General features: G+C 33.7%; 1 protein-coding gene across 2 annotated transcripts in view; it reads right to left on the bottom strand.

Annotated features, from left to right (window-relative positions):
• LOC124539168 (myb-like protein V) overlaps window positions 1-11,276 on the bottom strand; it is a 35,152-nt gene extending 23,876 nt beyond the window's left edge. For both annotated transcript variants that reach the window (XM_047116464.1, XM_047116463.1), the window contains exon 1: window positions 11,136-11,276. In XM_047116464.1, the coding sequence (XP_046972420.1) occupies window positions 11,136-11,187 (52 nt within the window). In that variant the 5' untranslated portion in view covers window positions 11,188-11,276. The remainder of the gene's footprint in view (window positions 1-11,135) is intronic.
• Window positions 11,277-15,698: the final 4,422 nt, after the last annotated feature.

Here is a 15,698-nt window from a genome sequence, read left to right as displayed (position 1 = left end):
TGACTTTAAGTTGTGGACAAGACAATCTAACCACAAGACAACAGATGTATCTACTAAGTCTAAATATAGTTGCCAAATAAACAAACATTTCGTCGTATCGGCGATGACAAATAAATATGATATCAGATGTCTATAGTCTGATAACACGCCTCGGGTGATAATAATAATATTCCTTTGTTTTTCTCTCGATGACGAAGTTTGCCAAATGCGTACATCGCTGTATTGTCACCGAAAAATAATTCGTTGGTCATGATAGATCGCGCTTACTCCATAGTAATTATTCATTTTGTACTGATAATTTATGTACAAATGAATTATATTGTATTAATTACGTGTTACATACAAAGTAAATATATGTTTTTATGATATAGTTTGGCGGACGAGCATATGGGCCACCTAATTATAAGCGGTCACCATCACCCATAGACAATGACGCTGTAAGAACTATTACAATTCCTTACATCGTCGATGTGCCACCAACCTTGGGACCTAAGATGTCATGTCCCTTGTGCCTGTAGTTACACTGGCTCACTCACCCTTTAAACCGGAACACAACAATACTTAGTACTGTTATTTGGCGGTAGAATAACTGATGAGTGGGTGGTACCTACCCAGACGGGCTTGCACAAAGCCTTACCATCAAGTAAATAATATATATATTGAATATTAAGTCGCATAGTTTTATTTTCGCAGTTTTGTATCCATACACACATTTCCGCTGGTAATTATGTTAAATATCTAATTCTCATTTATATTATGAAGGTTCTAGTGGTTAAAAATCTCGTGTAAGTATGATAAAAAGTTGAAGTGTAAGTTGGGTACTGCAAAAATTACAATGAGCGTTAGACAAATGCCAACATCTCGCGCAACCAATTAAAGATTGTGACATATTAATTATTAATTAAACACGTTTATTTATTTTTAAGTACTTTGGTATAAAACATTGTAATATGCCTTTTTTATATTGGTTGTTGGGCGAGCATATGGGCCACCTGGTGGCAAGTGGGCACCATCGCCAATTGACAAGAGCGCTGTAAGAAACATTGACCATTCCTTTCATCGCCAATGCGCCACCAACCTTGGGAACTAAGATGTTATCCCTTACTAGAGTTACACTGGCTCACTCACTCTTCAACAACAACACCAGATGAGCAAGATGTTGGTATTATAATCACAAATGTGCTTAACATTTAAAAATATTTTGATTTAAAAATAACTGAACCTATTTACATATAATAATACATAAGCTTTCGAATCAATTGAATATAAATGAGAAGATAGAGAAATTATATATATAATATAATTAATGTACTTGTGCACTACGAATTGAATATATGTGTCAAATTTCGGGGATTCCCGTAACTCATTAATTGTAAATACTTGTCCTATAACAAATAACGTTCACAGTCACATTATTTATTTAATTCGTGTTATCTCTTCATGACTCTTGGGTTATTTTAAGCGTCGATAACCTTTCCCAGAGTTTCCCAAAGTTAAACGTTAACTTGAAAAATAATATTCGTAATAACTTTAAATTCTCGTCTTGATAACTTCTTTTTATTTTTACACGTCATAATATTATGTACAAAATACTCAATGCTAAATACTTTCTCGAGGTGTGTAATAGAGAAATAATTTTATCTTTGGTCTCTGAAAATAAAAATAAGAACAGGATTTGTACACAGAATATATCAATTTAATTGAATATGTTTAATATATTTATATATTTTAATTTATGATACAGGATAAGGCTTCCTATTTTCTTATAGTTATTTTTTGGGCTGTGTCATAATATCGTAAATGAAACGGTAACCAAGATGAAGAAGATCTAAAATGAGAAATATAATTACAACTTTTTGACGACCTCCGTGGTCGAGTGGTGTGTACACCAGTTTTCATGGGTACACCACTCCGAGGTCCCGAGTTCGATTCCCGGCCAAGTCGATGTAGATTATTATCATTAGTTTTCTATGTTGTATTGGGTCTGGGTGTTTGTGGTACCGTCGTTACTTCTGATTTTCCATAACACAAGTGCTTTAGCTACTTACATTGGGATCAGGGTAATGTATCTGATGTTGTCTCAAAATATAACTCTATACTCCAATTATTTTGTTGTTGGTAGGGCTTTGTGCAAGCCTGGGTAGGTACCACTCACTCATCAGTCTATTCTACCGCCAAATAACAGTACTCAGTATTGTTGTGTTCCGGTTTGTAGGGTGAGTGAGCCAGTGTAACAGGCACAAGGGACATAACATCTTGGTTCCCAAGGTTGGTGGCACATTGACGATGTAAGGAATAGTTAATATTTCTTACAGCGTCATTGTCTATGGGTGATGGTGGTGACCACTTACTATCAGATGACCCATATGCTCGTCCGCCAACCTATACTATAAAAAAATCAATCGAAGAAGGAGAAAAGGTAATCAACCTAACAGTTTGATTAACATTGTGCACTACAAACAATTCTTGATCAATCCATCTTAATTTGTAATACAACACTAATGCGTTTAACTTTTGATATCAATAGCGACATTCATAGTGTAGTATCTTAGATATCAAGTTTTATATTGATAGCGCGTCTATTGTATGTATATTGCTGCGTTTGTGGTAGGCAGAAATAAATATAATCTGTTTACTAAAACAGCCTCACTCGTGGTTGTGACCTGACACTCAACCTCGAAAATGATATCCCCGTCAAACTCTTGTTACATTTTTATTCATACTTGTTAATTAAAACATTAAATTAAGTATTGTTGATTAGCGATGTCGAATCGTCAATTTATAGTTGTAACAAAAATTTAATGGATAGATACCTCTGGCTCCGAATTAAAAATCTCAATCGTTTTTACCAAATTAATTATCATTACATAGTATAGTATCTTAAACAAACTCGCTTACCGTTTTCTGTTCCTATGTATGCTTAGATCTTTAAAATTTCGCAACGGATTTTGATGCGGTTTTTTTTAATAGATATATTGACTCAAGAGGAAGGTTTTTGCATATAATGATTGGGCAATATAGTAAAGAAACACTGATAATTTTAGAAGTTTCTAACGTGATGTCGTAAATAAACACATCTTTTGTAGTAAATTTTTATGAGTATTTTGAAAGTGCGAAGCCGGGGCTCTAAATACAACTCAATTTATAAGATATATAAAATTCTAACTTCAAAAAAATTTTGTCAACTACATATAATATTAATTAAGATGGCTTATTTATTATGTAATAGTTTTTTTTGTAACATTGGATTTTTTATCGCTAAAATTGAATATCTCTGGGCTTTTTGTATATCAAATTCCTTACCCTTGCGAATATAAGGGGCGTCCCCAATTAATTAGGGAAATCCTGGGGCACTAATATGGAATTTAATTTCCATATATACTGTAGAAAAAAATAACAAATAATGCAGGAAAATTGAAACTAAGTTTTTGGATATACAATTTGTTCAGCGTCATTGGAGAACCAGAAAATATTTCAGAGCGATCATGAACGTCATGACACGTCACTTTCGTACACGTCAAATCGACACACCTTCTAAATATAGAAATTTCATAATTTTAACTTCCTGCTTGTATAGTTCGAGCAATTAATTTAAAAATAGACTGCGATGTCGATCTTACGTTAAGGCGTCTATGAAGCTGGTGGTGAAGAAAGAAAGGTTTAGTTCTTCTAAATATTCATCCAGAGATGATAGATATGTGAAATATATAAGCAATCGCTTTGCCAATAAGAATAGAATATGTCCACTGCTTTTAAAATTGTATTATACTTATCAACTTTTACATAAATGATACAAACAATATAATGTCTCTTAATAAACACTAATGACCCGCCGGCTTCGCGCGGGTGCAATATAATAGTAGATAATAGAACTGGTAAAAAAATAATAAGTTTATTTTCGATATGACATTAGAAACTTCTAAAATTATAGTGATACTTTACTATATTGTCCGCGTGTATAAAAAACCTTCCTCTCAAATCACCCTTATCTATTAATAAAAACCTAACCTAAGCATACATAGGGACAGAAAACGGCTAGCGACCTTGTTTTATACTATGTAAAGATGACAAAATCTTTGACTGAGACCGCACCTGTACGAAACTACGAAGTAAGGTGTTGTCGTGGGCTCCCCAAGCGTGATACGAGTGGCTATTGAATGACAGGTCCGGTTATAACCTACGTCACAGCTCCGAAACAAAGGGCGATCCACATTAGTACTGTCGAGCAGTTACATTTACGCATCTTATAATATTTAATGAGATTCTTGTGTATACTTCGTGTCACCTGGGAAACGTAATACAAATTTGTTTAAAATTTTGTATTCACAAAAGGTTAACTACTATGTATAATAATGGATTTTCAAAAATTAGTTAATTAATTTTAGTATTACAGTCAGGTGAGGCTCGCTCGCTGAGGCATTGAATGTAGATATTAATAAGTAATAATATGACTAACTATAACGGTTATACGAATCGAAATTACAAAGTAATTAGTTACTTTAAATCATGACCAAAAAACTTCCTAACCGATTTCGACAAGGGCAACCAAATTCAAAAGAGATGAGCTAACTACGAGAAACATGAAACATTATAAAATACAAGTGTGGCGAACAACAGATTATTATTAGGTTATTTATCTATGTTCCACAGACTATATTATTACATATTAGTTTAAAAATGTACTGTAATCACAGCTATTAGTCTGCAAAATTTCGCTTTAAACTCAGTTAATTCAATTGGTATACATACATATATATATGACTATTTCTATAGCGCGTCAAGTGTAGGTTGGCGTGTGGCAAAAACATGTACTAATTTTTTTTGTTCATTTATATATTGTTTGTTTTATTTACCCTTATTAAGAAAACTTACCCAAAAGCTATTAAAAATGAAAGAATTATTTTCTGGGGAGATATTGGTAAAATAAACAAAAAAGTGGCAAGGCAAAGGGTGTAGCAGGTGCTGCCACAGGAACGCCAACTTATACTTGACAGTCTGTAGCATACTTACTGTTGACAATGTCATCAAAGTATCAATAGCGCAATGGATTACGGACCGCCTAGCGATGTAAAAGACGCATGGGCCCGTGCCCTATGTAGTCTACCCAAGACAAGACATAAGCTTAAAGGGAGGGGTATATATGAATATTAGTAATTTCATAATTAATTTGAGGCATTTTAATATTTAAAAAAAGGCAAAGACGTACTGAATTGTCTATAATAGTTATAGTATTGTACATAATCGGTATTTATCCCAAACGAAAGATGTACCTATGTATTCTTTTTGTACTCGCATACGCTGTGTCTAAACATTTCGCAATATGGCCAAATCACCATTATGGTAAAATGTATATTACACAATATTGTATAACAACTGTTAACGAACCATTACATTAAATAAATATACGTTATTGGGTCAGAACTGAACATCAAGTCCTCATTCTCACCACCGTTAAAGGGAAATAAAATCCCTTTGTTGCTGTTATCATTAGAAAAGATTAGATATAGTATAAATCCTCGACCGTTTGATATCGATAAAGAAAATTCAAACAGACAGATACACAACACTGTACTAATACACGATGTTTGGAAACATTTAATTTTTGAATTACCTGAGTTCACGATTTATCTACTAGCCTTTCATATTTTTTACTAGTTGTCGCCCACGGCTTCACTACCGTTTGAAGGGTTATTTGTCATATGTGGATGTGAGTCGAGATGGCCCAGTGGTTAGAACGCGTGCATCTTAACCGATGATTGCGTGTTCAAACCCAAGCAAGCACCGCTGATTCATGTGCTTAATTTGTCTTTATGATTCATCTCGTGCTCAGCGGTGAAGGAAAACATCGTGAGGAAACCTGCATGTGACAAATTTCATAGAAATTCTGCCACGTGTGTATTCCACCAACCCGCATTGGAACAGCGTGATGGAATATGTTCCAAACCTTCTCCTCAAAGGGAGAGGAGGCCTTTAGCCCAGCAGTGGCAATTTACAGGCTGTTGTTGTTTGTCTTATGTTAGGCGAAAAAAGTAAAATATGTCCTTTATTGGAATTCAAGCTTGCTTCACAACAATCATCAAATTCAGTTCATTGGTTTGGTCATGAATGTGCAACAGACAGACAAACAGAGTTCCTATCACATTTATAATATTAGTATGGATTATTTAGGGAGTTTTTTCTAATTTTATTTCAGACTGTTTATAAACACTAATATTGAAAAATTTAACACTTGTATTAATAGATTTATTCGCATAATCACTATCTGAAAAAAGTAGACAAGTAGGTACATTCTCTGAACGGTTGTTTCAAGGTCAATATGGTAAACAATACGCTTTGCTTCTATATATGTTTAGTCTTTATATTCGAGGGATTAAAGGCGATATTCGTCTGCCGTAAATTCGGCTACAATTCCTCACTAATTCATAATTGTTTTATACAATTATCGTTTCAATATATTAGGGGATAAAGTCCAAAGCAGCGTGTTCCAATGTGATTTTTGTTGCACATTTGACAAGAATTAGAGATGAGTAGAAACGATTAAAAAATATTTTACACCTTATTCGTTGGTGTTAAAGTTGATTTTGATTTGTAATCTTGGTGGTTATTTAATACGTCACAAATACTTTATTATTCTGTTTTACTCCATTGTGCATGAAGTTCTAAAAATAGAGTCGCTTAGTACTTTAATAGACACTTCGAGACATATAAACTTACCTATATAAAAATATATAACACCACAATATGCTTGTGTATAAATATATCATTCTATGATGGATTGATACAATGAAATGAATGAATGAATTGATTGGAACAAAATTGATTGAATGTGATGAATGCCACATTGTAAGTTACTTTCTTTTATTAAATATTGACGGGTGTATAAGACTACCTGATGGTAAATGGTAACCACTGACCACATTGTTGGTGCTGATGCGCCAACAACTTTGAGAGCTAAGATGTTGTGTAAGAAACCCAAGCCTGACAAGTGCCTGTAGTTATACCGGCTCACTGAACTATGATTAATGTTAAGGAAAGTGATACAAAACGCTACCAATCTGCTCGATGTTGAGTATGTTATCTCAAGAAAGGTAGAAGGCCTGTCTGTGATTGTGTAAGAGTATGAGATTTCAGTTTAGACCAGTGGATAGTCGAAATCGTTAACAAATTGCAACCTTCGGAAAGACTGAGCAGATATTGATAAAAATAGGACGTGTAGAAATAATGCGTCTAAGATTCAATTGTTATAATTATTTGGTAGTAATGTATTGTACAAGCCTGGGTAGGTACCATCCACTCGTAAGATATTGTAAAGCTGAACAACAGTACTCAGCATCACTACTGCTACAGTATTGTTGTGTTACGTGTTTGAAGGGTCAGTGAGCCAGTGTAACAGGGTCAAAGAAGTAACATCTTCGTTCCCAAAGTTGGTTGCGCATTGGCAATGTATGGAATGGTCAAATGATTAATATTTCTTACAGAGCTATAGTCAATGTTTGCTGGTATCACTTAACATCAGGTGGCAGGTATAATCGTAACCCTACTAAATATGAAAATTAAGTATGAAGAAGAGCAGAGATGGCCCAGTGGTTAAAACGCGTGCATCTTAACCGATGATTGCGGGTTCAAGCCCAGACAAGCACCACTGAATATTCATGTGCTTAATTTGTGATTACAATTCATTTCATGCTCGGCGGTGAAGGAAAATATTATAAGGAAACCTGCATGTGTCAAATTTCATAAAAATGCTGCCACATGTGCATTCCACCAAACCGCATTGGAACAGCGTGGTGGAACATGTTCCAAACCTTCTTCTCAAAGGGAGGGGAGGCCTTGGCTCAGCAGTGGGAAATTTACAAACTGTTGTTGTTATTGTTGTTGTTGTAAGTATGAAAATAGTTCAAATATTTTGTTCATGGAATGACTTGATATTTGAACACATACAAAACCAACCGAGCATAATTTGAATAACTTAACAGTACTTAACTATGCATGACATCATTGGAGGGCATGAATCATACAAGTTTAATTGATGAATGTTTTTAAAAATAGTGCTTAATTTATTACAAATAACTATATTTTACTAGTTTCGCCCGCGTTTTTGCTCGCTTTTTAAGGTGTTGGTTGTAATGTGTTAGGCATCTATATCCTTTCTTGGACTTTAAATTTGCTTCATACCAATTTCATCAAATTCGATTTAGTAGTTTGATCGAGAAAGACCGACAGACAGAGTTACATTGATAATATTAATCTAGATTATTCGTATCTTGGCGTTATTTATCGAAGTATCTTTATTAATTGTAGCCTATTCTAGTTAGCTAGCCTATTCTAGTTGAAAATATAAAACAAACTTTAGATTTAGATTTTGTATGCGATTTGGTAATAGCTCAGCTGTGTATACTACGAACAGTTCTTGATTAATTTATCTTTATTAATAATACAACACTATTCCACTTATCTACGTATATCTACTTAATTTTACTTCCATCATTCAGATAACAACTTCATCGACTTTTAAAACAGCATTTCTTTGTGATTGAATAATGAACATCATTTAAGGTTATATTGCATTAATCAACGTCAAAGTTGTTTGTTTGTCTTTGGGGGAGTCCGATGGGGGGGGATGGCTATGATTGATACAATCCAATGATATTAACTGTAAAGATAATATACTCTGACAATATTTCTGAAATGACAGTTTACATGAGATTGATAGCACACCTTGGGAATGAAACGATCGCCTCCTGAGACAAAAAAAAAACCCGCTGAGTTTCTTTCGCCGGTTCATCTCAGGTCAGGGTATTTTCTTTTCCGAACCGTGGGTAGTGTTTCAATTGACTATCATTAAGAAAGTGTAATACTTCTATAATTAATAAAGCAATTTGAGTTGCCGTTGGGTTCAGAATGTGGATTATACCTCGAAGAACTGACCAAAATCCCAACAGTTGCTTATTTCCATCAACATTTATATTTATATATCTATTTTTAAAGTATAATCTATGTATGTAAACTGGATAATATGACCGTTAATAACAGTCGATTGTCATAATTGAAGTGTTATACGAAGTGAATTCTTGCAACGACTATTACCCACGGTGATATCGTGTTCAGCGGTGAGTTTCGAGTTTTTCATTACAGAATATATTTTTCTGGATAAATTTGAACGTGAAAACCGAAAGGCATAGTTATCTATACTAATATTCTGACAAATACTAATATTACCGGTGGTTAATTACTATTTATTATGAAATAACAACTACCAAATGGATTTTTATATGGATTTTACTAATGGTCGAAGTGATCCATGAGGAAATTTAAGTATACAATTAATTAAATTTTGTAAATTGAGTGAAATATTGTTTGTTGAAGTTCTCGGAAAAAATATTCCAACAAATAAAGATGTCAGTACATTATGATCTACACGTTTGACAGTATTATTCTACTCGTGCCGCAGCCGGATCTAATCATTTAATAATACATATGTATATTACAGATTAAGCAGCCATATAACTTCCCACGGGAAATATTAAAATTATCTTAATCAGAGGCATGTAGGATATATGTATGATCGATGGATGCGAATTCATTAGGTATTGATTTACCTTACATGTTGAAAGCTAATCTTACCTAGGATTAATAATGAAACTTATTACTATATATAAATGTGCTCGTCACCTTGTATGCGTTTGAATTTAACAAAAAAAATAGCCTAAGTTACTCCCTATTATATCAGTTATCTGCCAGTGAAAGTCCCGTCAAAATCGGTCCAGATATTCCAGAGTTTAGTTGAAACAAACAGACAGACAGTCAAACAGACCGACCGAAAATTTGTAAAAAATACTATTTTGATATACGTACCGTATACAGATATGCATTGAGTTAAAAAGGGCTATTTTAATATCACAAACAGACACAATCCAATTTTATTATATGTATAGATTAATAAACAAATTAAGAGCAATTACTAAAAAGACCACCAGCTACAACAATACACAATACAAATAGTACTTGTTCTTTAATAAAATGTAATTGTAAGAAAAACACCTTTGTTCTATTTGTTTATCAATATAACAAAGTATTTTGATTTTGGTATCGCGATTAAATCTCTAAAGCGATGACAATAAGGTAGACCTAGATATTGGACATATCATAATTACATAGTATATATCAAATTCGCTTTGTCTGTCCCTATGTATGCTTAGATCTTTGAAATAACGCAACGGATTATGATGCGGTTTTCTTTAATAGATAGAACGATTTGAGAGGACGATTTTTGTATTTAATACATGAATAATATTGTAAAGAAACACTGATTATCAACCTATTATCAAATTCTGTAGTATATTTAGTATTGCATAGTATTGCACATTTGCGAAGCCGGTCGCAAGTGCAGGTATATAAAATATAAACAATTATTCATGGGGAATAGCTACTTTATTTAATTATAACTATATTCAAGTTTAGCAATTGTTTTATTTAATACAGTCTATTTTTTCTTTACTTTAATCGAATTTGAATTAATTCGGAAAACTAAAATGTTGTTTATATATATTTCCTAATCTTTCACCACAATTTCATTTCGAAATTTTAAGAAATATTTAAGTATGTGTTAATAACATTAATATATTTGACCCTAGCTAAAACGTTATTAATTTTTAATATTATATTGTTATTATTGTAATATAAATAGTTTTTAGGAATGAAAAATAATAATTACTTACAAATAATTTCAATATAATTTTGTTACGATGAATATTGTACCCCATTAAAGGCTAAATTAATACTGTTCAAAACATACTATAGCGTAATAAAATAATCACATACGTTTTTTAAATTCAAGGTAACTGGATATTAAATCACACTAAAAGTTTTATCAAAAGCGATCGATCAATCTCAAAACAAAACATTCATGATATTAAATTTTTTAATGAAATTATATATTTCATACAATTTTAAAATATTCCGTTAAAAGTGAAGTATTTAATATATATCAAATTAAACAGTAACAACTATCGCTGATGTTTAAGCCGATTCGTTAGACCTTTGACACTCATACACAATAAATAACATATATATATGTATACATTTTTAAATATAGAACATGTTCTTAAATACGATATTGTATACAAATGTGTTACCTCCACATCCCGATATGGCTATTAGAGCCAGGCAAATCCATAGTTTAATCATTGTTATTTCACTGCACTGCGCGAGCGCACGTTCGTTAGCATCCGTGCGTGAGACTATACTGAGGATTTATATGATAATACGTTTATCAGAGTATTATTAAACACAACGCTCGTGATTCGGATATGCTCGGGAATAAAAATTCAGTTCTTAAATTAACTTTTAATCTGATTATTTACGTACACATTGATTCGAAACAATGTTTCTATGGCACCTACATGTGTATTCTATTCAAACATCCTTTGAATTTTGTGTAGATTGAGTGAGCCGGTGTAATTTTTTGTATCGTGTAAGCATGAACAGCGTAATGACCCACGTATCACCGCTTGATTACCAGCAAGGGTCACCGCTGCGTGAAAATACGTCACCATGAATTGCTAAATTAGCTATCCTGAAATCCTACTAAGATTATAAACGCGAAAGTTTGTGTGGATCTTTTACGAAATAACTACTGATGGGATTTGGGTGATATTTTACAGTGACATATATTATAAATCAGAATAACATATAGGCTACAATATATAATGATCTTATTATCGATTTAGAGTCGAGATGGCCCAGTGGTTAGAACGCGTGCATCTTAACCGATGATTGCGGGTTCAAACCCAGGCAAGCACCGCTGATTCATGTGCTTAATTTGTCTTTATAATTCATCTCGTGCTCGGCGGTGAAGGAAAACATCGTGAGGAAACCTGCATGTGACAAATTTCATAGAAATTCTGACACATGTGTATTCCACCAACCCGCATTGGAACAGCGTGGTGGAATATGTCTCAAACCATCTCCTCAAAAAGAGAGGAGGCCTTTAGCCCAGTAGTGGGAATTTACAGGCTGTTGTTGTTGTTGTTGTTGTTGTATGTAATGATTTTATGTAATTTGGTCAGAATATATCAAACACCAGTGGAAAGCAGGGGCGGATCGTTATTACACAATACGTCTGCAATACATATACTTTTTTATATGAAATCACTCATCTAGTATGATGTAAATACATAGTGTTATTTTAAGATATAATTTCAAGCGTTAGCAACAGTAGGCGGATAATGATTTTATTATCCTGTGTGTGCATGTGTCACATGAGCCGAGACAATGCAACTGCTTCTAATATATAACGATGATGTCAACTGCCTACACATATTATATCATATTGCACAAATGTGTGTGCAAACATAGAATGTCCTCTTTCTCTTATAATGATCGGATTTTTCGGCGATAGGGTCTTGTGGAAGTATGACTACTATTACTACTACTAGCAATACATTTGTTGTGTTCCGTTTAGTGGGAGTGAGTGTAACTACAAAACAAGGGACATAATATCTTAGATCCCAAATTCAGTGAAGCATAGGCGCCGTTAAGAATATTTCTTACTTAGATTTCTAGGACCGTTGGTGAGCACTTACTGAATTGAGCTTTTCTAAGCTCGACAATATTTGCAGCCTTACAAGCCAGCCAATAAAACATCAGTTCGATACATAACTAATAGCAGCTGTAAATTTTACTTTACGGAAAGAAATTAAATAAAAGTGATCCGCTATAATAATACATGACATACAATATATTTGGTTTGGTTGTATACGAGAGTGTTATTTCGTTGACACAGTATTTCCGGTGGGGGGTTTCCCAGTCGGCTACGAAGTGCAACTAAATGCATTTTATTTACCCACTCGAGATTACAATCGCTTTCAATAGGAATACGATTGTAATTGCACGTGGATTTACCAGCAGCCATGTCTTTTTATTTTCTAGATATGTTATATTCGAATAAACTTCTGTACTGTAATTCTCTGTAGCAAGAAAAACAATCTAATCTTAAATTTAAGTACCCTATGCTATATACTCTGCAATGTTACGCACTGGAAGTAGCTCTTGATTAACATGTATGGTATATACCTACTATAATGCCAAATGGAGATGATAAAAAAGCTTATAATTAATACCTGTTGACTTCCAGGCAGGATACATTACATACATACCTAATACATATATAATTGTATTTAACTACTATGATTTTAATTTTTAAATGTTGAAAAAGGGTAACTACTCAGTTTCTTGCCGGTTCTTCTCGGTAGAATCTACTTTCCGAACAGTTAGTAGCTTCACTTAATTGTTAAATGACGATTCAAAAGTGCTTGTAAAAGCCCACTTGAATAAAGTTTATTTTGATTTTTTTTTAATAAAAGAAACGAATGCATACCTATTTTATTGTTTGCATGTAAGGAGTATCTCCGGAACTAACTAATCATCCACTTTTTTCAAATGTTAATAACTACATAACTCTTGAGTGCTTTAGGGTGTAAATTAATTTAACATCATTTTGCTAAATAAATCACGGCCGTGTTAAGACGAGCGAGTCTGGTTTATTTAAAGTAACAGCTCTTCCATTCAGGAGAGGGTTTGGAACATATTCCACCACGCTGTTTCAATGCGGGTTGGTGGAATGCACACGTGTCAGAACTTCTATGAAATTTGTCACATGCAGGTTTCCTCACGATGTTTTCCTTCACAGCCGAGCACGAGATGAATTATAAACACAAATTAAGCACATGAAAATTCAGCGGTGCTCGCCTGGGTTTGAACCCGCAATGCGTTAAGATGCACGCGTTCTAAAACCACTGGGTCACCTTCCATCACGTGCGGGAAGCGCGTAAAGCGTTTTTCCAGCGATTAAAAAAAAAAGTTATGTTTGGCGTCGTAAGGAATATTCCTTACAGTTCTAATTTCTAGGAGTGTTTGGTGGGCTCTTATCAGCACGCGGCCCACTGGCATATCAATCTTTATTCTAAAATCAATAGACTACGCTTCCATTTCTTCGCCGATATTCGAAACGCCATAACATTCAGATCTCGGATGATGTCATGTCAGTACAAGGTCGAACTTGTTTGTTTGTGTTTCCCCTTCCTGCCGCTCGAATCGGCTATAAATATACTTTTTTGTTTTTATCGCGTTTTATAAAATCACTAACTCTACATAATGTAAATTCATTTGAATACATTTTGTCACACTTCGTAATGGGGTTCTGGGGCCCCGTGGTTAAATAGACGAGTAAAATATACAATAAGTTTTTTTGACTAAAATGGAAAACGTAAGTATAGAATAATATTATTTATACAAAAAGCCTTTTATTATGTACTAGCGTCCCGACCCAGATTCGCACGGGTGCAATGCTGGTACTAAATATAGTACAATTTGCCTAAATTATCAGTATTGTTTTTACTATATTTTCCATATATAATACATATATAAAAAACTTCCTCTCGATTCGCTCAATTTATTAAAAAAATCTAAGCATACATAGACAGGCAGCAAGCAGTAAGCGACTTTGTTTTATACTGTGTAATGATAATAATGATAATACCCGTTCATTATTTTTATTGTAATTTCTACAAGCGAATTAATTAGGAACTAACAGTTATTTTTACCACCACGACAACCAAAGATGGCATTTGTTTCTCTACGTCTGAAAGATGACGTCATCTCTTTGACTACGTCACGCAATTTTCGTTCAACTGTATATGTATTATCCCGTGACTTCGTTGTATGTATCGTTTAAATGGCGTCATAGCTCATTAACTTTGTAACGCTGTACTGATCACTATGACATTCTTACTTTTCTTACCTACTCGAGATTTATTTTGTTATTTTGGTCTTGTAAATTTCGATCATATATACATATACTAGCGACCCGCCCCGGCTTTTCACGGGGACAATATAATTGGAATAGATCTGATTAGGATATGTTTCTTTTCGATATCACATTAGAAACTTCTCAAATTATCAGAGAATCTTTACTATATTGTCCATTTATTGCATGCAAAAGCCTTCCTCTTGAATACCTCTAACTATTAAAAAAAATTCAGCATCAATATCCGTAGCATAATTATAATGATCTAGCATACATAGGGACAGGCAATCAATTTTTACTTGGTGGTAGGGCTTTGTGCAAGCCCGCCTGGGTACGTACCACCCACTCATCAGATATTCTACCGCTAAACAACAGTACGCAGTATTGTTGTGTTCCGGTTTGATCGGTCGGTCGGTTCCGGTCGGTTCCAGTGGCACATTGACGATGTAAGAAATAGTTAATATTTCTTACAGCGTCATTGTCTATGGGTGATAATGACCATTAACCAATAGGTGGCTCATATGCTCGTCCGCCAAACTATTCCATAAAATAAAAAAATAAATAAATAAACTTGTTTTATACTATATAATGATTATACTTGTGAAAAACAAGACAGCGTATGCATAGTTTTGATATAATTAAGTATATATTGATATATTCAACCGTTTAAATAGCCGTCGCGTCGGTTCAGGGGTTAAATATTGTTACTGTATTTGTTGCTTCGGTGATAATATATTAAATAATTATCAACAACTCGAACATAATTTCGAATTACGATAATATAATATACCAACTATATTACAAATTTAATTAATCGATGTGGAAAAAGCTTTAACAGTATAACACCTTCCTTTATGGCCTCCACTGGTGACAGGAGGGCTGGTGCGTTTTT

The sequence above is a fragment of the Vanessa cardui genome, chromosome 22 (assembly GCF_905220365.1).
Source record: "Vanessa cardui chromosome 22, ilVanCard2.1, whole genome shotgun sequence".
NCBI lineage: Eukaryota > Metazoa > Arthropoda > Insecta > Lepidoptera > Nymphalidae > Vanessa > Vanessa cardui.
The sequence above is the reverse complement of the archived record's forward strand: the minus strand, read 5'-3'. Positions and strand labels throughout refer to the sequence as shown.